The sequence below is a fragment of the Hibiscus syriacus genome, unplaced genomic scaffold (genome assembly GCF_006381635.1).
Source record: "Hibiscus syriacus cultivar Baekdansim isolate YM2019G1 unplaced genomic scaffold, ASM638163v2 tig00110889_pilon, whole genome shotgun sequence".
NCBI lineage: Eukaryota > Viridiplantae > Streptophyta > Magnoliopsida > Malvales > Malvaceae > Hibiscus > Hibiscus syriacus.
In genome coordinates this window covers 316,633-343,285 of record NW_024062899.1, presented here as the reverse complement: position 1 = coordinate 343,285, position 26,653 = coordinate 316,633, and the positions used below count along the sequence as shown (strand labels likewise).

Below are 26,653 nucleotides of genomic sequence, written 5' to 3'. Positions count from 1 at the left end.
ACACCAGCCCTTGGATCTGAAGGCATCCAACGACCCATATTCATTCAAAGTAGGGTTTTACCCTAGCAAATCAACAGCCGTCACCACCACCTAAAAGATATGGATCGTTAATTTTCCATACGTACGGCACACACGCCCAACCCCTTGGCTTCCCTGCTGCGTGAGCTACCACCGTCGTCGCTAACAGACCCAAAACAATGAAAGAAATCAGTCAATAAACCAAATCAGAAAACCCATTAAAAATTATCTAAATCCCAAAAATCGGGGATTTTTTACCTGCCCAAGCCTAGGGAAATCATTCCCTACCAAGATCTCAAGATTTCACCCAAAAATGATCATTAAAAGGAAATGCAAGAATCGAAAAATGGGGCATCTATTTGAAACAAAACAAAAAAAGAGAAAAATAAAATTCTCACCTTAAAGGCAGTCACTTGTTCACCGGAGGATGGAGGCCCGTTTGGGTCATTAAAGGTAATTTCATTACCTTTTGGGTTTCAGATGAGTGGTTTAGGGTTCTAGGAGAGTTATGAGGGTGAGAGAGGTATTTTGGCCTCTACCCTGATGTTAATCTACGGAGGTCGGGGTTGTTTTTTTGGCGACTGGAAGAAGGGGAGAGGAAAGAGTTAAAAGCTTTTCCTCTATCTCTCTCTCTTAGCCAAAAGAGGAAAAGAAACAAATAGGGGAGAGTGGCCAGTTTTTGCCTTTAGGTTTACCCATATATTTTGGATGTCAAACGACGTCGTTTGGAGAAACAAGAAGGGCCGCGTGTTTTGAGAAAGGGTTTAATAGAAGTTTAGGTCCCTCTACGTTTTTAATGTTTTGTTCATGGTCATTAATGAAATTTCAAATCTCTTTGGATTTGAGCCTCACTTTCATTTCCTGTTACATCTTCATTCTAACCTATGTGTTGATATTTATGACGATATTTTACATCAAGCCTAGAATTTACGAAGTCTTCATTTCAATCATGGTCTGTATATTTGGTTTAATGACTATTTTAGGCTATTGATTCATGATTTATTTCATTTAGATCCATGTCTATATATTAGTAAACATTAATATTTATGACTAGGTTCCTGAGTTTGTTAGACTTTTGGTTTTAGTCCTTATATACTATTTTAGAAATAAATATTTAGTTTATATTGTAGATCTTAGATTTTAATTTGAGTTCATTTTAGTCGTTTTGGTTTTATAAATGAAATTGTCTAGGTTTATTACATATTTATGCTTTATTATTTTATCCTTTTCTAAATTAACCCTTTTATTATCTAATCTTATTTTAGTCTTTATTATTCTTGTCTAAACCGTTTAAGTAATACATTTTATCTATATTTTTTATTATGTTATATATGTAAACATACTTGCTTAATATTCCTTAGTCCCAGTATATATATATATATATATATATATATATATATATATATATATATATATATATATATATATATATGATTATCCTTGTATGTCATATTGATATTGTATCAACATTTTATATGTCTCTCATATTTGATCAAAATTTTAGTAGCCAATTTGAATATTTTCAAGAACCCTCGACATAGAATGTGTGTGAAAAGCACCACCTTATAGAGATAGTGAGATTCAATACAACGTTCGAACGAAATGTGAACTTGAAATAAATTGAATATTTTTACAATAGTAATATTTTTCTCATGTTATTTTATTTTATTTTATTTTATTTAAATTTAAGTATTGATAATTTATGTTTGTACAAATGCAAATTCTGATAGCAATGTCTTATTCGATTTAATATTTTCAAACCATTCAAGGAGAGAATATTATTTTACGTATAAGAAATAATAAGATAACATTCCTATTGGAGGATGGCAAACCTCGAGATTTCTTTTTCAAGTTAAAGAATTTTCCTTAATAATTAATTCAGAATAAATTATTCAATGTTCAATAAAAAGGATCATATTTTAAATATTGATTCAAATTTATGATGTCCACCATTTACGACAATGTATAAGCGATTAGGTACCAGATTTGGGCACTGTGGGGGTGTTCCCTACGTGTAATTGACTCTCGGGTCCTAAAAAATGAATCTTTGATAACACAGACAAATTTTTGTCTTAAAAATGATTTTTCTTAAAATTGTTTTAAAAGACATTTTTAGGTATTAGACCAACCTAATCCAAAGGTCGATGGCAACTCCTATTCAAAATAATTCAAAATACCTATTTTCTTTAAATAAGTCATAATTGTTTTTTTAAATATAAAAATTTTCAAAATGGTTATGACATAGGGCTTATGAAGAATATGAGCCGCTGAGTTTTGATTTCTCATATGAATATTTGATGACTATTTCAGTAGAAGAAGCAACTACATCTATCAATGAACATTGGAAGTTGAACTTTGATGGTGCTTCAAATGCCTAGGGGAATGGAATTGGGGCAGTTTTGGTCTCACCTAGGGAAGAATATTATCCTTTCACCAGTCGGCTGAATTTTGATTACACAAATAATATGGTCGAGTACGAAGCTTGTGTTTTGGGTCTCAGAACTTCCATTGAGCACAAAGTAAAAACACTCAAAGTATATGGAGATTCAACTCTAGTTATTTATAAACTCAAAGGTGAATAGGAAACAAAAGATCCCAAGTTGGTGGAATATCATAAATTGGTCATGAAACTTATCAAAGAATTTAAAGAAGTGGCATTCAATTACCTCCCTAGAGAAGAGAATCAAATGGCAGATGTTTTGGCTACTTTGGCGACAGACTTTAAAGTAAATGAACATTTGAATATGATGCTTATTGAGATGCAAGCTTATTAGTCTCCAGCCCATTGTATAGTATTGACGAGGAGGAAGATGAAAATCCATGGTATTATAATATCTTGCAATACATCAGATATCAAAGTTATCCTGAGCAGGCAACCAAGAATGAGAAAAGAACTATTAGAAGGATGGTTGCAGGGTATGTGCTTGATGGTGAAATCTTGTACAAGAAAAGTCTAGATCAGTTCTATTATGGTGTGTGGACGCCAAGAAAGCTAGAATAATCTTCGAGGAAGTGCATAAGGGGGGTGTGGTACCCATGCCAATGGACATGTAATGGCTAGACAAATAATGAGATTTGGGTATTATTGATCAACAATGAAGACCGATTGAATCAATTATGCCATAAAATGTCATAAGTGCCAGTTTATGGAGACAAGATCCATACCCCTCCTCATATATTACACGTGATGACAACTCCGTGCTATTCTTTATGTGGGGCATGGATGTCATTGGACAAACTTTGCTCAAGGCTTTAAATGGTCATCATTTTATCTTGAAACCAAATGAGGGTTCAAGATGAAAATCCGTAAAGGGCATCTTGAAACCAAATAAGGTCTCAAGTTGAAAACCCACAAATGGCGGCTTGAATGTTATTTAAATTCAAGATTCATGCATGGTGAAGGTTCTGACTTGATTTTGAAGTTGAAAGGGCTCCTGATTTGAGCAGTAACATCAAATGGTGATCGGGGTTGGGGTTAAAGATTGAAAAAGTCTTGATTAATACAACCATAAAAGAAATTGAATGCATATGATATTCAATATTGGTTTATAGCATCCATCATCTAGAGATTTGGTAGTCTAGAGGGAACTTCACACCCTTATGCATTGTCACAATTCTCGAGATCCCTTTAACATAAGCTACACTTGAGTCATTCAATGGCATACCAATTCAAAAGCATCCTTACTATTGATATATGGGGGGCCTACTTTGTTTTCTTTTACTTTTTCCAGTTAAAAGTTAGCCATTTATTTACCCAAAAGCTCTTTAAATTTAAAAAAATGTATTTTTTCTGATTGACATTCTTTTGCAAGCATCTTACATTAAAATTAAAAACATGTAGTTTAGCTTGAAAAATATGAGATCATCATGTATTATTGTGCAAAAAGTTCTGGAAAAGTGCAGGTGTTCTGAAACTAACAATGGTTTTAGCATGAGGCTTGCATGATGATGAACTATAGGAAACTGAAACCTTGGAGTACGTAGAAATTTTTAACAAATTGAGGATAACCCAAAATATTTATCATTGATCCAGTAGATGGTCATGAATATTGTCTAGTTTCAAGAAGGAAGAAAATAAAGATTATGTCCAACCAAAAGTGTATTTGGTCAAAATTGTCAGTTGTAGTGAACAAGTGGTGATTTTTGTGCCCAAGATTTGACTGAATCACAAAATGGTCAATGAGATAGGGTTCTCCTTTTGAATTTGAAAATACACCAAAAATTACATTATTGCACACATGTTAGGCATAAACATGATCATGACATTCATAAAATACTTGATAATAAATGAAATTGAATACTTAAAGGTCCTCCAAAAGAAATCTGGAGATTGGTATTGATGAACCGCATGATAAAAGTAACTAATTTGAAGACTCAAAAGATAGGAGTTTGAATGACAAGTTCAAATGACACCCGAGTCAAGGAAGATTATCATATCTAGTGGCTGCGAGACGAGTTTCTCCAGTAGAAATTGATTTTCAAAGATTCTCCTAAATTTTAAAACTCTCAGGTATGACGTTTTCCAACTCCCGGATGTATACTAACGAGTGGTAATGTTTAAATTGTCAGATTTGAACTTCTTAAAGACAAGAGGAGCAAATCAATCTTGGTTTATTTCTTTCGAAAGAGGGGTAGAGTGAATCTATTTTCTTTAAAAGATCTGATCTCTCCTAAAGAGTAGTGGAGCATATCCTTATTTTTCAGATTTGATCTTTCTGAAAAGTAGCGAAGCAAGTCAACCTTGATTCAATGTTTCCTTGCAAACAGTGAATTGAATCAAAATTTCCTAATCTAACCTTCCCTCAAGAGTAGCAAAGTGAATCAAATTTTTCAGAACTGATTACCCAGAAAAATAGTGGAGCAGATCAAGTCCGACCTACCCTGAAGTTGCAGTGGAGTAGACTAACCTTTTGAATTCCTCATAACCGGAAAAATATGACCATTCTTTAATCTTTTCTCTATTCTTATTGCATAACAATGAGCAAAGAGGGGTAGCTATAGATGCTCGTTTTGTCTGGGGATTTCATTCAAGTTTTGTTTTGTGTGTGTGTGTGTATATATATATATATGTCTTATTAACTAGTATAAATATAAGAGGTTATCGGGTTAATTATTTAATTATATATATGTGTAGCATGCATATTCCATATGTATACATATTATATTATCATTAGGGTTTTGTATGCATACTACATATATATAGGAATGTGTATGTTATATATATATATATGGGGGGTTTATATTATATGGGTATGTATATACTATAATTACTATGTGTGAATATATATATACGTACATGCTTCTGTCTACACATATATTATAATATTATTTATTATTGGTATGGTGATTTATTTATATAAGGGTGTGTCTATATACATATACATATATTATATATTATTATATATTATTATTGTTATTATAAATACATGTGTTGCAATGGTCATATTATTATATATACATATGTAATGTGCCTATGATTATAATATAATATCTACATATAAGTTAAAATTTAAAAACAAATATTTAACAATTTATTAATTTTGGATATAGGCTCAAATATTACAAACAATTAACCCGCAAGGCCCAATAAGAAAGCCCAATTGTTTAGGAGCCCTAAGTAGTAGCCCATGTGCCAGCTAGGGTTTAGAGAGAATACCCTTACAATCTCCCCACTGCCAAGGAGAATCAACTGTCGGATTGAAGGGGCACCAACGGTTCAAATCACACCCATTTGGTCATCCACAAGCCCACACTGCCATCATCGCTGCCATCCTCAGTGTACCAGAGCTCGTGTGAGCCTATTATGCCCCCTCTGCCAGAACAGTAACAGATTGGCAGAGGGTTCCTTGCCTAAAGGCTCCAAAAAAGACCACTGGGCTCCTCGAAGCCATTGGGTAAAACCACACAGCAAAATCGATGGGAAAGAAGACTCATTTTCCTTGGTCTCACACATAAAAACAAAAAAGGAGGAATGTTAAAAAGATGGTAATAAAAAAGGGGGCTCTCTCTTTCTCACTAACGAGCAGCAACACAAGAGGAAAGAAACAAAAAAAATCGATATCTTCAACAATACAACAAGAACCAAACCAAAAAAGCCCTTCCTTTTTATGAGTGAACAACTAACCAATAAAAAACTAAAAACCCCGGAAAAAAAAAAGCAATCACCTTTCTCTTGAGGAAGGGATCACTGGCATCCTCCGGGGTCAAACCGTCGCTAAGTCACCAAAGATAATTCCTTTAGATTTTGACCAAGAGTTTTCTTGGGGGTTTGAGAATCGTGTTGGGGTACATCGTTTGGATTTTGGGGGTGTCTCGTCAGGTTTGGTTGGTTTTGAGGGTAGGAAAGAGAAGATTAAACATTTTAGGAGGTTTCGGCCCCCTTGTCGAAGTTGTGGACAGTGGCAGCCGTGGTGGTCTTCCTATTAAGGGAAGTGAAAGAAATAAAAAGAAAGAGAAAAGGAGTAGATATGAGAGAACGGAGTAGGGGAGGTTGGTTAGAAAGAATAATAATAGGATTAGGGTTTTCATTTTAGCCTAAGTAAGGCTTTAGGTGGGGTGTATGAAACGGTAGCGTTTTGGGGGTTAGGGCAACCCGCGTATGATGGGGACGGGTAAACCGTGCAAGTACTCCATCTAATATCGAGTCGCTATATTTTGGTCCTCGGACTAAGTTTTTTGAAATTTCTGATTGCATCCTCTTAGTTTACGCTCCTTTCCTTTTAATCCAGTACTAAGTTTTTTTTAAAAAATTTCATACTGTTTTTACATTCGACCTGTAATTTTGATAATTTTTACTTTAGTACCATATGCGTCTTTGGTTTTATTATGGTTTTAGTGCCTGAAATATAAAATTTTTTATACTTGATAACATGACATTTGCTTAGTTTATGATTTTGACCTTAGATTTGCTCCTCTTTTATTTTAGTTACTATATGATGTCATTTCATGTATATATATATAAATAAGTCCTTTTGGTTGGTTGAGTATAACGTATCGTGTTGTGGAATTTATGATATTGAATATGTTATGTTTATGCATGCCTTTAAATTTTATTTAATTTAATCTAGATAAAATAGCATGTTATTTAATTCTCTTTTTTATGTGTTTATATAAGTATGTTTGTTCGTACATATAGATTTAGGTTTGACTTATCCTTTCAAAATTAACATGTTCAACACCCTCATAAGTATAACTCGATTCGATTCAAATAATTGAATTAATGGTAATACCCTTTCATTTTAGAATTGTTGTGAAGTGATTGTCTGAAGGTATAAGAAAGTTATTTCCGATGATTTTAAAATGAAAGTGTATCACATTAAGTGAAACCCTAAAAATTGACTACACGTAAAATTTGAGAACAAGAAAAAAAGAAATGTTCTATTTAAATTTATCGAGAAATCGTTAGAACTTATAAAAGGTCTGATCTCGATGTCTTTAAATAATCGAACATCCTTATTCTTTCTAAAAGGATTGGTAATTCGTATTTAATTAGTCTTTATTTCATCATTATTCATGCATTTGAATGGGGAATTAATAATGAATTTTCGAATGGAATAATAATATTTTTTTATTTCAATTAGAGTAAGAACTGAATGCCTTAAGGTATGAGAGGTATTTTCTTCTCGATAGTAAATAATTAAATATTAGCGTTTTCCGTCCTAAAAGTTAAGGAATGTGTTTAAAAAGGGAACTTAAATTAAATTAAATTCGAACTTGTAAGATTCATTGCAAAGACAACTAATAAATCGACAAGGTACTGATTTAGGGCGTTGTGGGGATGTTAATCCTTCCCCACGCATAATCGACTCCAGAACTCAATTTTTGGTACGCATACCTTAAAATGTTTTTTTAATAATTTTAAAATTAAATTTTATTAATATGACAAAACATTTTGAGTGTCTAATCGTACCCTAATTAAATATTGGTGGCGACCTTTTGAACCATGTTTTATTTTGATTTTTAAAAAGAAACCCCAAATTAATCAAAACAAGATTTTTTCTAATCACTTAAAAATTAAATTTGTTTTTAAGAAATCGTTTAGACAGCTTAGCTTATGGGATAGACTAGTACATTATATTTCAACCATATGAGAGATTATTTAAACTCCACTTTCGCTTATTGGAGCCTCACTTTATACAATTACTCTTTCGAAGACTTTTTCCTCCAGTGGAAACTTAGAACAAAATTGACATTATAGTTTAATCATTTATAAGATGAACAAAGAAAAGTTCAACGACAATAACGTGTGTTCCCTTAAATGGACATCGTAATTTCTTGTGTATATAAAAAAATCGAAATAAATCTTTAAAATTTTACCTAAACTCAATTCAATATCCAAAAATAGGAAAATAGCAATGACAATAGGAAAAATTGCCTAAATTATATTTCGTTTTTGTACAAAGTAGAAAATGGGAGCTAATCTAAGTTAATACTATGATTAAAAAACATCTTATTAAAGAATTCTATCATATTCATTAAATGTCTGACTAGTATTTATTTTGTGCAACATTTTATCCTTGGTTGTTCATTACTATTGTTGATTTTGGTAATTTTATATGATTTCTGTGCAAGATAATGATTTCTGGAAAATATGCTTAAAAAGCTTGAAAACTGTATTTTTTTTCTGGAATAGTGGCCATGAAACGGGACATGAAATGGTTGACATGGTAGTTTGTCAGCAGCTTCTAGAATGTTCAATCAGCAACTTCCATAAGGTCCAGTCAGCAATTCTAGAAGAAGGACGGACGACTAAAGCATTTCAAGCATTTTAGAATTCAAGTTTTTAGGAATTATCTTTTTATTTTTAGATTTTAAATTCAAACAATTATCTTTTGTATTTTTAGCATATTTTAAGATTTTTAAAAGGCTATAAGTACCCTCTTAGGGTGAGCCTAAACAAACATCGAATTATAGAATATCTCTTCAGTTTTCTGAGCTTACTTTCAAATCAAAACAACTTCAAAATCAAAGATTGACGTGTTGGTCAAGATGTTGTTATGGTTAAACATGTGAGAGGAAGAATCGACTTATGGAAAGCACATTCGACTTCTTGGGAACACACTTAGCAAAATTGTTTGCTAAGTGGAAACTAAGATCGGAATCGATTATTATTGAAACAACATAATCTGAGTCGGTCTTTTACGAGCTTAACATTTTTTATCTGTAACATTGTTGTTTAGATCCATTTCCAAAATCGATATCAAAGGTTGCATTTGGGTATTCGGTATACAAAGCACAGTTACAATGATTGGTCCTTGTAGACAAGTAACCGACGATGAATCCCGAAGTAAAAACCTTTTTCGATGATCCGAGAAAACTGAGTCAAAGCAAAAGCCTAAGGCTGATTTTTCATAAATTGAATTTCAAATTTATTATTCTTTAAATATACTTCTTTTTAATTTTCTTTACAATCTCCATAATTGTTTTTACTTCTATTTTATTCCCTTCATCTACAAATCTCCCACCTTACTTAAATATTACTACATTTACTTTCCTTTACTTATTGTTTGAGAAGAAGAAATTATTTTGACACGAAAACCAAATATAATATCAAACTAGTACTTTTGGTGCTTCGAATCTGAGAGAAGAGCTGTTCATGATATTAACAAATAGAGTTGACGGAGGAGGAAAAACAAAATTCAATGGAAGATAAGAAAACGTTTAGTAGTAACGATGATGTTAAGAAGGAGAAACATGGATCCATAAGTTCCATTTTCATGCATGCGGATGGTGTAGATATGTGGTTGATGGCTGCAGGCTTCATTGGAGCTGTTGCTGATGGCACTGCTCCTCCTCTGATGATATATTTGGCTGGCCGTATGTTTAACAATGTCGGCGGCGCTGGTTCAGCTTCATCTCTTGATTTGCTCACCCACAACGTTAATAAGGTTCGTTATTACTCACAAGCTATGATTAATATTACTCAGACTTGAGATGGAAATCTGATTCGGGTGTGCTCACCTTTTTTTTTTTAGATTTGCCATATATTTGAATGATTATGCCCATACCGTATATAGAATACATATAACTCATGAGATCCATCGGGCCTGTTTCCATGGCTGACAGGTTGCTCTATATATTGTTTTGATTGCCTGTGGTGGAGGCGCTGGATGTTTCCTAAGTGAGTTTGAAGCAAATGCTTATTTTTCTAGTTAATTGCTTCTGAGTTAAAGGGAATAGCAAATATACTAATTACTCCTACTTTGCTCTATGATTTCAAAATCTTTTAGAAGGATATTGTTGGACAAGGACAAGTGAAAGGCAAGCCGCTCGAATGAGAACAAGGTATTTGAAAGCTGTCCTAAGACAAGATGTTGGCTACTTTGACCTGAATGTAACCAGCACAGCTGAAGTAGTCGCAAGTGTTTCCAATGACAGTCTCATAATTCAAGATGTTATCAGTGAGAAGGTTTCAAATGTTTCTCAAAATATTCATCCTCTTCATTTAGCTTTGCAGAAAGTATTCGACTGACTTGTTTATCATGTATCAGGTTCCAAGCATAATAACAACAGGTGCTACATTTATTGGATGTTACATAATACCTTTTCTCTTAGCATGGAGATTAGCCCTTTTGATTTCTCCGTTTATTATACTTCTGGTGGCTCCATATTTGATATATGGAAGAATTTTACTGAGTCTTGAAAGGAAGATTAGGGTAGAGTATAATAAAGCCAGCACAATAGCAGAGCAGGCAATATCTTCTATAAGAACAGTTTATGCCTTTGTCAGTGAAAACAAAACCACAACCGAGTTCTCTGCAGCTCTACAAGAATCTTTAAAGTTGGGGTTGAAGCAAGGGATGGCTAAAGGCTTAGCCATTGGAAGCAATGAAATTAATTTTGCCGCTTGGGCTTTCATTATTTACTATGGTAGCAGAATGGCTATGTACCATGGAGCTAAGGGTGGAACTATGTTCATTGTGGGCACTTGTATTGCTGTGGGAGGAAAGTGAGAGTTCTAAACTTTTAATCCTTGCAAGATGCATACTATCTTAGATAGTGCAATATATCAATTTTCTATTTCATGCATAGTTTTTTCATTTTTCCTTTTATTAAACAGAGAACTTGGCATAGGCTTATCCAACCTGAAGCCCTTATTTGAAGCATGTGCGGCTGCAGAGCGTATAAATGAAATGATTAAAAGAGTTCCTAAGATTGATTTAGATAATTTGGTGGGGGAAACCTTGGATAACACTGTGGGAGAATTCGAATTCAAACAAGTTGAGTTTGCATACCCTTCAAGGCCTGAGAGCATGATTTTCGAGAGTTTCTGTCTCAAAATTCCTTCAGGGAAGACTGTGGCTTTGGTGGGTAGTAGTGGATCAGGAAAATCAACAGTGATTTCACTGTTGCAAAGGTTTTATGATCCGCTTGGAGGAGACATACTTCTTGATGGGGTTTCTATCAAAAAATTGCAGCTCAAGTGGTTAAGGTCACAAATGGGGTTGGTGAGTCAAGAGCCTACACTGTTTGCAACAACCATTGAAGAGAACATACTCTTTGGCAATGAAGAAGCTGGAATGGAAGAGGTTATTGAAGCTGCTAAATCTTCCAATGCCCATGATTTCATATCCCAGTTTCCTCAAGGATATGACACCCAGGTTTTTTTGCTTATCTGTATTATTTTCGGGTCACTTTACTAAACAAGTATAAAATCCAGAAGTAGAAAATGATAGTCCATATAGTCCTATAGCTTGAACAAAAATATCTTCAATATAAGGAAAAAATGTTCAAAATTATGTTCATATTTAACAGGTTGGCGAAAGAGGGGTTCAAATGTCTGGTGGACAGAAACAAAGAATTGCCATAGCAAGAGCTTTGATAAAAGCACCAAAAATCCTCCTCCTTGACGAGGCTACAAGTGCATTAGACTCTGAATCCGAACGTATTGTGCAAGAAGCTCTTGACAAGGCCTCTATTGGACGTACAACTGTCATTGTTGCCCACCGCCTTTCTACTATTAGACATGCAGATTTAATTGCTGTTGTCCAAGATGGGCAGGTCATGGAGATCGGATCACATAATGAGTTAATGGTAAATGAAAATGGTATTTATTCCATGCTAGTGCAACTTCAACAAACAGAACAAGTGAAAACCGAGGAAGAATGCAACGAAAATTTATCAGTAAATGACTCAGCTCGTATAACAAACATGGAAATCAATATTTCTAGCAGTTGTAGAGTCTCCTCTCTATCCAGCCAAACAAGTTCAACCAATTCTGCAGCATCAAATCATGGTTCACCGGGTGGAGAAATGAAAGTTTCTACACCATCTTTCAGAAGATTGTTGGCCTTGAATTTACCGGAGTGGAAACAAGCTACCATAGGATACTTGAGTGCAATTTTAGCTGGTGCAGTGCAACCAATTTCAGCTTTCACAAAGGGGACAATGATATCAATGTTTTTTCTCACGGAGCACGGGCAAATTAAAGAAAAGGCCAAGGTTTATGTGTTGGCTTTCCTTGGACTTTTTCTGTTTTCACTGACGATCAATATTATTCTGCATTATAATTTTTCTTACATGGGGGAGCACTTGACAAAGAGGATAAGAGAAAGGTTGTTTTCAAAGATACTGACTTTCGAAGTTGCGTGGTTTGACCGAGATGAGAATTCCAGTGGCTCTTTATGTGCTAGATTAGAAAAAGATGCAAGTGGGGTATGTTCTTCTTTCCATCTTTTAATTATTTTTATTTTATGATTATATTGAATTGTTAATTTAAACATGATTCGTATACCAACCAGCTACATGATCGCTTTCAATCTATCTGATCTCAAAACAAGCTGCATAACTTAAAAAATGTACATATTAAAAACTCAAAATCCTAAGATACATACAATTGATTTAGATGATAAATTCAAATACTCTTGGTGGTGTTGAATGTTTACAGGTGAGATCTTTAATCGGTGACGGAGTGTCTTTTCTAGTGCAAACCATTTCGTGTGTAATTTTAGCTTGTGCACTTGGCCTATTCATTGCATGGAGACTTGCCATTTTCATGATAGTAGTTCAACCCCTCATCATCCTCTCCGTTTACGCTCGAATTGTCTTACTAAAAAGAATGTCCCAAAAAGCTATTGAAGCACAAGAAGAGAGCAGCAAGCTTGCTACTGAGGCAGTTTCCAACCACCGAACCATTACCGCCTTCTCATCTCAAGATCGAATCTTGAAAATGCTACAGAAATCCCATGAGAGTCCAAGAAAAGAGAACATTAGACAATCTTGGTTTGCTGGTTTTGGACTTGGGTTTTCTCGATTTCTTTTGTCAAGCATTATAGCCTTTGATTTCTGGTATGGCGGGAAACTCATATCTCAGGGACATATCACCTCAAAAGCCTTCATTGAAACATACCTCATCATGATTACCACTGGCTTTTTCATTGCTAAAGTTGCAAGCATGACTTCAGACTTGGCCAAGAGTGTAGAGGTTGCTGGATCTTTGTTTGCCATATCAGACCGCTACACAAGAATTGAACCAGACAACTCTAACGGTTATGTTGCTGAAGAGATTACAGGACATGTGGAAATTTGTGACATAGATTTTGCATATCCGGCCAGGCCTAATATGATCATCTTGAAGGACTTTTCAATCTCCATCGAAGCTGGGAAATCAACAGCGTTGGTGGGGCAAAGTGGATCTGGTAAATCAACAGTCATCAGTTTGATTGAAAGATTTTATGACCCTCTCAAAGGAGTAGTGAAGATTGATGGTCAAGATATAAGATTATACAACCTAAGGTCACTGAGGAAACACATAGCACTCGTTAGCCAAGAACCAGCACTATTTTCTGGCACAATCAAGGAAAACATTTTGTATGGAGCCTCTGCTAAAACTAATGAATCTGAAATCATTGAAGCAGGAAAAGCAGCCAATGCACATGATTTCATTGCCGGCCTAGCAGATGGCTATGACACCTGGTGTGGAGACAGAGGTGTACAACTATCCGGGGGGCAGAAGCAACGCATCACCATCGCCCGAGCCATATTGAGGAATCCGACGATGTTATTGTTAGATGAAGCAACCAGTGCACTAGATGGTAAATCTGAGAAAGTGGTGCAAGAGGCATTAGAACAAGTGATGGTAGGAAGGACTAGTGTTGTTGTGGCACATAGGCTAATTACCATTCAAAACTGTGATGTCATTTTTGTGTTAGAGAAAGGGAAGGTAATTGAGAGTGGTAATCATTCATCCTTGTTAGCGAAGGGGCCAACAGGTGCTTACTACTCTTTGGTTAATCTTCAAAGTAGAACACATGATTCTACTTGGTTCAAATAAGTTGTGTATTTGTTTAGATGCGAGTCAAGAAAGCAGTAATATTGTTGTTGAAGCAGTGTAACCATTTTATACCATGAGTGCTTTCCCGGTGAGAAGCAGATGCTCGAGAAGGCACAAGGAGAGAAAGTATGACGAGCACAATTAGATGGTGTTGGTCTTTGCACCTTTCAACACAAGTGAGTTTAGCCTTGTGCTTTTTTGTATATTATCATTCTCCCGCAACTCGTACCACGTTATTAATACAAAAGCTCCCATTGAAACGATCATCTTAATTCGCAAGAACATTGCCTTGGCTAATGCTCTTGATAATTTTCTTTTAACTTAAATCTTATATTTGATAAATTGACAATTCTATTGACTGTATAAAAATATATACATACGAAGATCAAGTTTGAAAAAAAAATGATTCAATTCTCGTTTTACTTTTTTTTAATCAACAAGAATTCTTTTTTATAATAAGTTATACCGTAGATAGGGGCCTCATTAAAAATCTCCCTAAACCTAAGTAGAGGAAAAAAGTACCCCTAGCTAGGTACAAGAACAACAACACAAGTGCATAACTCAACCGAAAACTCGAATATCCACCCTTATCACAACTCTCCTCTTACTTAACGAAAACTCTACTTAACCCCACCGTAGCTCAATCTAACAAGAAGCGCAAGCATTGGCACAATGACACTACTAAACAGATAAAAGACTCCGGACTATTACACATGAAGACATGATTTAGCGGACAAAAGAAACCAAACCAGCTGCCAGGACAACAATTTGCCCCTCTACCTACAAAATGCAGCAGGCAATTCGGCCAGATACTTCAAACTTGGACCATCTGCTGCACTCCAAGACAAGGAATCCACTCACACGAAACTCTGCCTACAAATCGCAGCAAGCAATTCCACCAACTTCGAATCTTGGGCTATCTGCTTCACTCCGATAAAACGATTTCGCTTGCACGGCCTCCACAAAACACGCACTTTCACACCCAAGGACCCACCTCACGCCTAAACCCCAAGCATTAACAGCCTTACTGCACAACACGATCACAAAACAACACTAGAATTTGCTCCACCATAACACCAACAGCCCGAGCCAAGCCACCACACCAACCCTTCACCACCAAGCTTTAAACAAGGCAATCCTTCCAACCCCAGGCCAAGCCAGCCAACCTGCCCACACGCAACGGCTTGAAGGGACTACACAACACCGGACACCGTTTACCCCTTTAGATTTTACATAGATCTCACTGAATAGAGACCATAAAAGAGCTGGCCTACAATTAGGATTACCAAACCAATAAACTACAACTATTGAATGAGTTTCAAACACCAGCCCTTTCACACCCTCAAATGCCGCCTCTTCTAAAATGTCCAAAGTAACTTTGAATGCAACCACCACAGGCCCTTCATCGCTTATTATCCTAGTCGGACAGGAGAAATACGCTCTTATCTCACCACATGGGGATTTAAGGACTCCACGACATCCTCCTAACCCCACCTTCGAGACTCGCGGAGCTACGGTTCCTTTCAAAGACAAACATTATGATCAATCCGTATTCCCCCAAGCAAAGCCGCGGGTGACACCCAAAAAATACTCTTTAACTCACTGAAATCATAATAATAAAATTTTATAAAGGTAAGTCCGATGAACTATAGGCTTAACTACTACATTTATTATTTGATGATGTCGTAATCGATTTCCGGCGATATGATGAGTCTCGACTTATTTTGTGAAAACTCGATTTTGTAAAAGAAATGTTTCAGAGTCGCCATCGACCTTTTGGGTTAGGTAGGTCGAATACACAAAAATTTTCTTTTAAAAGAGATTTTTTAAGAAAAACATCATTTTAAAAGATGCATTGATCCACGTATAACCAGAAATTCATTTTTAGTAATAAAAAAAAGTTTGGGGGTCGATTACGTGTGGGAAAGGATAAGCACCCCCACAACGCCCAAAATTGGTACCCATCGATTATATATTGTCTCTAAATAGTAGAAATCTAAGAATTCGAATATATATTTAAATCACGATTTCATTATTCCTAATTCAAGCATACAAATATTATAGAACAAAAATTATAAGGAAAATATAAAATATTCTCTTATTTCTAATTGAAGAGAAAATACTCCCTAAAATACTTTAGGACGAATATTTCTCTTTTCAACTGAAATAAAAAGAATATAATAATTTTTCCTAAGGATTCCATATTAAAAAAATTATTCTACCAAAGAAAGAAATTAAATTCATTAATCCGAATATTATTAGAAAAGATAAGAGATATTCAATAATTTAAAAACACCGAGACTTAATCTCTAATAAAATTAGCAAATTGTCTCGATAAGTTTAAAATAATGAATATTTCCTTTTCCCTCCAAAATTAATTAATTTTAAATGCAATCAATTTTTAGGTTTTTTCTAGTGGGATATTTATTTATTTTAAAATATCGTAAAATGACATCTAGTTGTTTTAAGACTGTCCTATCATAATATTTTAAAATACATAAATACCACCCTTAATCCAATTATCTAATCGATTAAGTTATGCTAATGAGGCTTTTAAATAAAATAGAATATGATACAATGAAGCACTTAGAGAAAAATATACATGGATTAAAAGAACAATTTTAAATTTATTTTTAACTTTATATTACTTTATAAATATATATATAATTTTTCTAAATATTATATTTAACATATGTCATGATATTTATTATAAAACACTATAACATTTACACAATATAATATATATGTAATACTAAATAAATACATAATGAAGTAAGAGACAATAAAATACATAAATAGATACATATTACATAAAACATACTTTAATGGTATAAATAAACAATATACATTTATCTATTCATTACATGGTGACAAAATAATTATAAAGCAACTTTGATATCTTAAACATTAATAAAACAAATATTATAGCATTAAACCAGAAAATAACAAGTAGAAGCACCATAATCATAATAAAACCAAAAACATAGGACTAAAATGGAATATCATAAATATCAATAGCCAATCTCGAACAAAAAAAATAATATATCTAATAGAGGACTAAATTAAAATAATATAAAAACATGCATCTAATTCATAAATCTTAGAAAATAAAAGGAAATGGTGACTAAATCACAAAAAATGCTAAAGCTAGGAGGACCTGAAGCACGATTAACCCTAAATAATGACTAACACGCTAATCATATTAAACAGAAAGGACCAAGAGGGTGATTTAACCCTAAACTAGTGGCCATTGTGTATAACACGCTAAAGGTCCAGGGACCTTAGCGTGGTTTACCCAAAAAGCTTAAATATCAATACCCCATCCCTTTCCAGAACTCATTTCTGCACGAAAATAGCCCTAACTCCTCCCCTTTCTTCCTTACTCCAAACGGCGTTGCACGCCGAAACCAAGATAAAGCTCGGCCACCCCACGCCGGTGGTGGTCCTCCTACGCTCGTGTTAGTCACACACACTCATATCTCGCCAGATTCGGCCCTAGACCACCCTAAACCGAGACTAAGACCACGACCCTAAACGACCAAAAGGGTTTCCGACGCTCTCCTTTCACAACAAAGACACCCCGGCGGCGTGAACTCAACCGACCGGGCAAGGTAAACTCTCTCCTAAATCGTTATTTTATTTCATTTTTGTTTTTTTTACCCTATAACTAGCATCCAACAGAAAAAAAAAGAAAAAGAAAAAAACACATCGAAATACCTTCAAACGAGATTGCTGGAAAAAAAACTGATTGTATTTCTTTTTTGATTGCTCTGAATTTTTTTTTTCTTTTCCGTCCCTCTGTCTCTGTGTACATTTTTATTTTTCCATGGATTATATATCCATATTCTTACATAAATTTAATATAAAATAAAAACCTAATATAATACTAGGTTGTTGTTTGTGATCAATGTGGGTTTTAATGCCCCGGATATTATGGGGTTTTGTTGCAGGCGTAGGGACATGGAAGCTATTTGGTGGCAGGGGTAAGGCATGAGGCTGCTGTAAGTTTAGTAAAAAAAATTGGTGCGTACAGCTGCCCCTCTTTGCTCGTTGTTGTGGAACAGAAATAGAGCAAAAACATAAAGCACCAATTTTTCTTCTGATCGGACTATCAAACACTCAAGCTCCAAGTTCTTCCTATCGGGTGAGTTCTTCTCATTATGAACTCTTCGCTGGGGACGTCAATCCACTATCTTCTGCGATGGTTGACTCAAGGTGATGTGATCCAAATTCTTATGTGATGGATTTGAGTGAAATGAAAATGTTGATCCACCTCATTCTGCGATGAACAGAATGTTGGTGTTGTTCCAACTTCGTATGCGATGGAAACAAGTTAAGGTTGAACAAGTTCTTCTCATTATGAACTTCTTTTCTCTCATCGGATGAGTTCTTCTTATAAACTCTCCATTGAAAATGCTAATCCCTCAAGCGAGGTATTGCTGATTCGAAGTGTTGTGAATCGAGCAATAGGTCGAACAAGCTCCTCTCATTATAAACTTCTTCGCTGGGGATGTCAATCCACTTCCTTATATGATGAAATCACCAAGGTTGAACAAGTTCTTCTCATTATGAACTTCTTCTCCCTCATCAGATGAGTTCTTCTCATTATGAACTCTCCACTGGCAATGTTGATCCCTCGAGTGAGGTGTTTCTGATTCAACTCCATATGCGATGAATCGAGCTAAGGTTGAACAAGTTTTTCATTATGAACTTCTTCTTTTTCGGATGAGTTCTTCTCATTATGAACTCTTCTGGAAATGTCGATTCACCTCCTTCTGGGGTGAATTTGAAAGGAACAGGCTCTTCTCATTACGAACCTTCTCCTTTAAGATGAGTTCTTCTCATTATGAACTCTTCTGGAAATGTTGGTTCACCTCCTTCTGCGGTGGATTTGAAAGGAACAGGCTCTTCTCATTATGAACCTTCTCCTTTAGGACGAGTTCTTCTCATTATGAACTCTTCTGGAAATGTTGGGTCACCTCCTTCTGTGGTGGATTTGAAAGGAACAGGCTCTTCTCATTACGAACCTTCTCCTTTAGGACGAGTTCTTCTCATTATGAACTCTTCTGGAAATGTTGGTTCACCTCCTTCTGCGGTGGATTTGAAAGGAACAGGCTCTTCTCATTACGAACCTTCTCCTTTAGGACGAGTTCTTCTCATTATGAACTCTTCTGGAAATATTGGTTCACCTCCTTCTGCGGTGGATTTGAAAGGAACATGCTCTTCTCATTACGAACCTTCTCCTTTAGGACGAGTTCTTCTCATTATGAACTCTTCTGGAAATGTTGGGTCACCTCCTTCTGTGGTGGATTTGATTGTTGTTGAATATCCCTGCATTTCTGTCAAAGCATTTCAATGAACATGAATGGGTGAGTATACTCCTATTTATAGATGCCTACTGATGTATGCATGATGTCGTTTTAATATGGTGAGCTCTGTTGTCATGCAAATCTTCAATTCAAATGCATCATTTGATTTTCATTTTTATTTCACTTGGGCTACTTTATATAAGTTCTCATTTCTCTCGTTCCCATATAAATCCTTTTCTGCTTCCATTTGAGCTGCTCATCTCTGTCAGGTAGATAATTTCTTGACAAAATCCAGTCGTAGCACATACCAAAATATCATTGTTTTCAATGTACTCTTCGAGATTTCAATTCACATGCATTTCTTTGGCCATGTTTTACCTTACACTCTCCGACTATATACACGAGTATTAGGGTCCTGACTTACTTTAGACTCTCTGTACTGGAAATATTAGTTCAAAGTAATACCAAGAAATCTTTTATTTTCTTTTTAATGTTATGTCAATCTACTTACAAGATGTTTATGTGTATGTACAGAACGAATAGAATTGGGCTTGAAATAACAAACTTCGAATTTACTGACAAGGAATTGATTTTACAAAGTGATGGCAATCATATAAATAGTGGAAATTTAGAACTACAAGTCAGATGTCCCTATAAGTCACTAGCACGAGTATTCCTGAACCAATCCACTTGATATAACTCGGAGCATTGAATTGAGCTTCTGTCTGGAGGACTTCAAGGGTTGCTAGAATGTCTGTAGACGTGAAGCTTCTCTCAAAATATCAGACTGTCGAGAGGGTTTAACTGCCTGATGCCTAATCTCAAAATGCCTTTGAACCGTCTTTTCAGGTTTTCAACTCAAAGCCTTCCTTTGGTTTCAAGATGTCCTTTGTGGATTTTCATCTCGAACCCTCCTTTTTCTTTTTTCTTTTCATTTTTTCATTTTTTCCTTTTTTTCTTTTTTTTTAATTTTTTCATTTTTTCATTTTTTTTTTCATGTTTTCATTCATTCTCTTTTTTTTCAAGCATAGTACTTCTTGACAGAATCTGAGTTTACCGGATTTCTCAGTTTTTTTCAATCCATCTCTGCCAAAATCAACGCTCCCCCAGAAAAGGCCTTATTGACAACATATGGACCTTCCCAATTAGGCATCCATTTCCCTCGGAAATCTTTATGAATTGGCAGGATCTTTTTTAGCACCAGATCACCCTCTCGAAATTCTCTTGGATGAATCTTCTTATCATGAGCTCTCATCATCCGTTTCTGATACATCTGACCATGGCAAATAGCTTTTAATCTCTTTTCTTCAATGAGATTCAATTGGTCAAACCGAGCCTGAACCCATTCAGCTTCATCCAACTTCACCTCTTTCAAAATTTGAAGTGATGGGATTTCCACTTCCACTGGCAAGACTGCCTCCATCCCATAGACTAAAGAGAAAGGTGTTGTCCCTATCGAAGTTCGCACTGTAGTTCGATATGCATACAAAGCAAAGGGTAATTTGTCGTGCCAATCTCTATAAGTATCAGTGGTCATTGTAATGATCCTCTTAATATTTTTATTTGCTGCTTCCACTGCTCCATTCATCTTTGGACGGTAAGTCACTGAATTAGAATATTTTATCTTGAACTGAGCACAAAGTTCTACCATCATTGTGTTATTCAGATTGGTGGCGTTATCTGTGATGATTCTTTCTGGCAGCCCATACCGACAAATTATCTCTTTCTTTATGAATTTGCAAACTGTAGATCTCATGATATTGGCATATGAGGCGGCCTCAACCCACTTAGTGAAGTAATCAATTGCCACAAGTATGAAGCGATGTCCATTCGAAGCCTTTGGTGTAATTGCCCCAATGACATCCATACCCCACATAGAAAACGGCCATGGTGCAGTCATCACGTGCAAAGGTGACGGAGGTGTATGGATCTTATCTCCATAGATTTGACATTTGTGACATCTTCTTGCGTAATCAACATAGTATGAATGCATAGTGGCCCAATAGTATCCGTATCTCATGATCTTCTTGGCCATAGAAAGCCCATTTGCATGTGTTCCACATATCCCTTCATGCACCTCTTCAAGTATACTTCTTGCTTCTCGGGCATCCATGCATCTCATCAAAACTTGATCACTACCCCTTCTGTACAAAACTTCCCCATCCAAGATATATCCAGTAGCCATTCTCCTTATTGTCTTTTTATCAATCTCAAACGCCTATTGTGGGTAAGTTTGATTCTTGATGTATTGCAAGATGTTATAATACCATGGATGACCATCTACCTCTTCTTCTAGGCTATAACAGTGTGCCGGGGTTTTATATATTTACATTTTAATTGGTGTCATGTCAGCTTTTCTATTTGCTTGAAACATTGCAGCCAGTGTGGCCAAAGCATCTGCCATTTGATTATCTTCTCTAGGGAGATAATTGAAAGTGACATCTTCAAATTCTTTTACCAATTCAAGGATCAATCTTTTGTATTCCACTAACTTCGGATCTCTTGTCTCCCATTCTCCACACAATTGGTACACCACTAGTGAGGAATCTCCATATACTTTGAGCTCTTTAATTTTTCTTTCCATGGCCGCTCTTAACCCCATGGCACAAGCCTCATATTCTGACATATTATTGGTGCAAAAGAACTCCAATCTGCTTGTAAAAGGATAGTATACATCTTCCGGGGAAATTAGTACAGCTCCAATTCCTCGTCCTAAAGCATTGGATGCCCCATCAAAATATAACCTCCAAGACTTATCATTTGAAACTGTTTCATCCTCGGTTGTGACGCACATCAGATCTTCGTCAGGAAAATTAAAGTTTAAGGACTAATTATCATCCGAGGCACGACTTGCAAGAAAATCTACTATGACACTCCCTTTGACCGCTTTTTTGTTTACATACACAATGTCAAATTCTGATAACAACATCTGCCACCTAGCCAATCTACCAGTTAGAGCCGGTGATTCCATCAAATATTTCAATGGGTCAAGTTTGGATATCAACCAGGTAGTATGGTACAACATGTATTGCCTGAGCCTTCTGGTAGCCCATACCAAAGAACAACATAACTTTTGAATTGGCGGATATCGGATCTCACAATCTGTGAACTTTTTGCTTAAATAATAGATGCTCTCTCTTTCCTTCCAGATTCATCGTGCTGCCCTAACACACACCCCATCGAATTCTCAAAGATCGTTAGGTAAAGGATTAATGGTTTACCAGGGACTGGTGATACCAGAATTGGAGCATTGGACAAATATTTCTTGATTATCTCTAAAGTATTTTGGCACTTGTCATTCTAAACTTCGGGGTTGTTCTTTTGAAGCAACTTGAAAACTGGGTCGCATTTCTCAGTTAATTGCGAAATGAATCGAGATATATAATTTAACCTTCCCAGAAAACCTCGAACTTCTTTTTGTGTACGAGGTGGCGGAAGATCTTGAATGTCCTTTACTTTGTCCGGATCGATCTCAATTCCTCTTTGACTAACCACGAAGCCTAAGAGTTTCCCTGACATTACCCCGAAGGTACATTTAGTTGGATTTAGTTTCAATTGATATTTTCTCAATCTTTGGAAAAGTTTCTTCAAGTTTTGAATGTGTTCTTCTTCAGTCTTGGATTTGGCAATCATGTCATCTACGTACACTTCAATCTCTTTGTGCATCATATCGTGCAAAAGAGTCACCATAGCTCTTTGGTAAGTTGCCTCAGCATTTTTCAAACCAAATGGCATCACTTTATAGCAAAATGTGCCCCACATAGTCACAAATGTGGTTTTTTCCATGTCTTCAGTGTTCATTTTGATTTGGTTATAGCCAGAGAAGCCATCCATAAAAGAAAACCACGAATGCCCAGCAGTGTTATCCACTAGAGTATCTATATGAGGCAACAGAAAATTGTCTTTTGGACTTGCTCTGTTGAGATCTCTATAATCCACACACATACGAACTTTTCCATTTTTCTTTGGCACGGGGACTATGTTAGCGACCCATTCCGGATATTTTACTGCCTGAAGAAACCCTGCATCAATCTGTTTCATCACTTCCTCTTTAATTTTTAACATCATTTATGGCCTCATTCTTCTGAGCTTTTGGTGAACTGGCTTACACTCAGGCTTTATTGGAAGCTTGTGCACCACTATGTTTGTACTCAACCCTGGCATATCTTGGTAAGACCACGCAAAGATGTCTTTGAATTCTCGGAGCATATCTATTAGGTCTCGTCTTATTTCAACTGAAAGTGCACTGCCGATTTTTACTTCTCTCTTTTCATCATCAGTTCCCAAGTTTATAATCTCAGTCTCCTCCTGGTGAGGTAAGATCTGTTTGTCCTCATTTTCCACCAGTCTTACTAGTTCATTAGGAACATCACATTCTACCTCATCCTGACACTCATTGATTTCTTCCAGACATATGGGTCGCTCAAAGTTTATCTCAGGATTAAATTTAGAAACATTCATGCTATTGATATTGTGACACCTGCGAAGGGAAAAAATTGAATCGAATATATTTTTGGGAGGAGAGAAAAAATTTATGAAATGAATGTAAAGAATGAAGAACAAAGAATGAAGAATGAAGAATGAAAATGTAAATAATGATGGCCATTTGAGAAACAAAAATATGTCTTTCATTGAAAGCAAGTAGAGTTAACATAGCTGCCCTTAAAAAAAGATTCATTAATACTCGCGGGCACAAGTATAAGGATTAGTTCTGGGTATTACTCTAAATTAATCTTAACAACTACAGGGAGATCCTCTGCAGTCCAATTTTTCAGTGTTTCTCCTGGGAAGCAAGGACGAATTCTAGCCAAATATTTTCCCTCTTTATCGTCCCCAGTTATCATGTTGATGACCAAACCCTCCATGGCTTCGTCAAACAAGTCTTTGTCTTTTATCTGCTTTCCTTCATTAGTTGCTCTGGCTAACTGTTGCTCCATATCGTTCACTCCTCCAAACTTGAATGAGCTCTTTAAGGGAGGGAAAAACATACGATCCCACGGAATGTCCTCTCTTTTCAGTCTAGCTCTTCTTACTTCACATCTCCTCTTTAATTCTTTCTTTCTTTGCTGAGAATCAGGCTCAAACCCAAGCCCAAAGCGGTCGCTCTTCATCATAACAAATTTGGGATGTAAAGTCCCCTGCAAGCATCTACCAAGACCCTTTCCAATTTTAGCTCCTTTTCCTAGAGTCTCTCGCACGGTCATCTTAGTGCACTCAGATAAATGCGGGTGAGGAATCTTGTTTCCTTCAGCAATGAAAGTAGCGTTGACAAATTCTAAGGCTCTGAAGGAACACTCTAGGGCATTCTCATTGGTCTCAATGTAAGGGGTGTCAGTCGTCACGGAAGCAATGATCTCTTCCTCTGCCCCAATACTGATTAACTGGCCATCTGTCACAAATTTCAATTTCTGATGCAATGACGAAGGGACTGCCCCTGCAGAATGAATCCATGGTCTCCCAAGCAAGCAGTTATATGATGGGTTGATATCCATTACCACAAAATCAATATTGTAAACAGTTGGTCCAATCATTAATGGTACCTCCATCTTTCCAAGGACATCCCGTTGGGTTTCATCAAAGGCTCTAATAACATTTTGGTAGGCCCTCATATGTGAGTTGTCCACTGGTAATCTTCGTAATGTGGCCATAGGCATAACATTGAGTGCCGACCCATTTTCAATCAAAACACCTGGTAAGACATGACCATGGCAGTGGGTTGTGATATTGAGGGCTTTTACCGATCCCATTCCACCATCAGGAATTTCATCATCAGTGAATGTTATGTAATTGTCTGCAGCTATATGCCCCACAATTCGATCCAACTTGTTCACTGTTATATCCTCAGGCACAAATGTTTGATTGAGCACTCTAAGTAGAGCATTCTGATGTACTTCTAAATTCATTAACAGATCCAGAATTGAAATTCGTGCTTGTTGCTTATGTAGCTGCTCTACTACACTATACTCACTATGTTTTAAGAATTTCAAGAATTCTTGTGCTTGTGCTTCAGTTACCGACTCATTGATTAGTGGTAGGGGCTCATCATTAAATATCCTTTGCGGTACCACTGCAGCTTTTCCCTTCAATTTCCCCTTGTCTGCTTCTTTTGATGTTTCAGGAGAGTAACACCTTCCACTTTTTGTAAAGTGCCCTACTTCGCTCACTATTTCATTCTTCAAGCTGCTTCCTGGTGTTTTATCATTTTCTTCAGCTACTTTTGTTTCCTCTAGCGAACCATATCCCCTTATCATTGAAACATTGGCAGTGTAGTACCAAGGTACCTTGTGGGTATCTTTAAACGGAAATGGTGAAGGGGTCGTGATAACAACTTTTGGCTTCACTGACGTGGAATTCATCGCAGATGGTCTCATAGTGATGACCACAGGCTTATTTGTTTTATGCATTGGCTTGGAATTTTTGGTTGTGCAGACATCTTCTCCTCTTTTTTCCTCATCTTTCTCAAAGAATTCTATTTCCTTGTTGTCCATCAACTTTTGTAGTAACCCCCTAAATTCAGGGCAAAGTTGAATTTTGTGTCCTTCTTCTTGGTGATATTCACAATAATTTTCACATTCATTGGGCTTTGGTTTAGGATCTTGTTGAACCATGCCGACATGATAAAGTTGTTGGAACACCCAAATGAAGGGAGATTTGATTTCATCAACATCTGTCTTCATTTTTTTCTATTCTCCTCATGGACTGCGTTCACACCTTTACCTCCATGATTCGGTAGTGGGTTTGTCGATACATCAGGTGAATCAAATTGCAATCCCCCAGTATTAATCAGATTTTGCACAACTTTTTTGAAGGCCAAACAGTTCTCAATAGAGTGACCAGTAATTCCATCGTGGTAATCACAATGTGCATTTACGTCATACCAATGAGGGTACGGTGGTTGCAGAGGAGTCAAACGATAAGGGCGCACAGCATACTCCTTTAATAACGAGGCGTATATCTCAGAGTAGGGTACTGGTAGTGGTGTGAAGGACATTCTCTCATTCTCCTTGCGAGGTCCCTTGGAATCATTTCTGGCGGTGCTCGTGTCATTCCTTTC

The 26,653-nt window shown here is 36.1% G+C and overlaps 1 protein-coding gene across 1 annotated transcript; it reads left to right on the top strand.

Annotated features, from left to right (window-relative positions):
• Window positions 1-9,643: 9,643 nt before the first annotated feature.
• LOC120144421 (ABC transporter B family member 15-like) lies at window positions 9,644-14,290 on the top strand. The gene is made up of 7 exons (XM_039158474.1): window positions 9,644-9,905; window positions 10,084-10,138; window positions 10,248-10,426; window positions 10,509-10,966; window positions 11,078-11,618; window positions 11,773-12,672; window positions 12,905-14,290. The coding sequence occupies exons 1-7, from the start codon at window positions 9,660-9,662 to the stop codon at window positions 14,288-14,290; spliced, it is 3,765 nt and encodes a 1,254-aa protein (XP_039014405.1). The 5' UTR covers window positions 9,644-9,659.
• Window positions 14,291-26,653: the final 12,363 nt, after the last annotated feature.

Excerpts from the sequence above, each read along its gene's own strand:
- LOC120144421 (XM_039158474.1), top strand. The coding sequence starts at position 9,660 with ATGGAAGATAAGAAAACGTTTAGTAGTAACGATGATGTTAAGAAGGAG. Across the intron at positions 10,139-10,247 it reads AGGCGCTGGATGTTTCCTAA|AAGGATATTGTTGGACAAGG; the intron begins GTGAGTTTGAAG and ends AAAATCTTTTAG. Across the intron at positions 10,967-11,077 it reads TGTATTGCTGTGGGAGGAAA|AGAACTTGGCATAGGCTTAT; the intron begins GTGAGAGTTCTA and ends TTTATTAAACAG.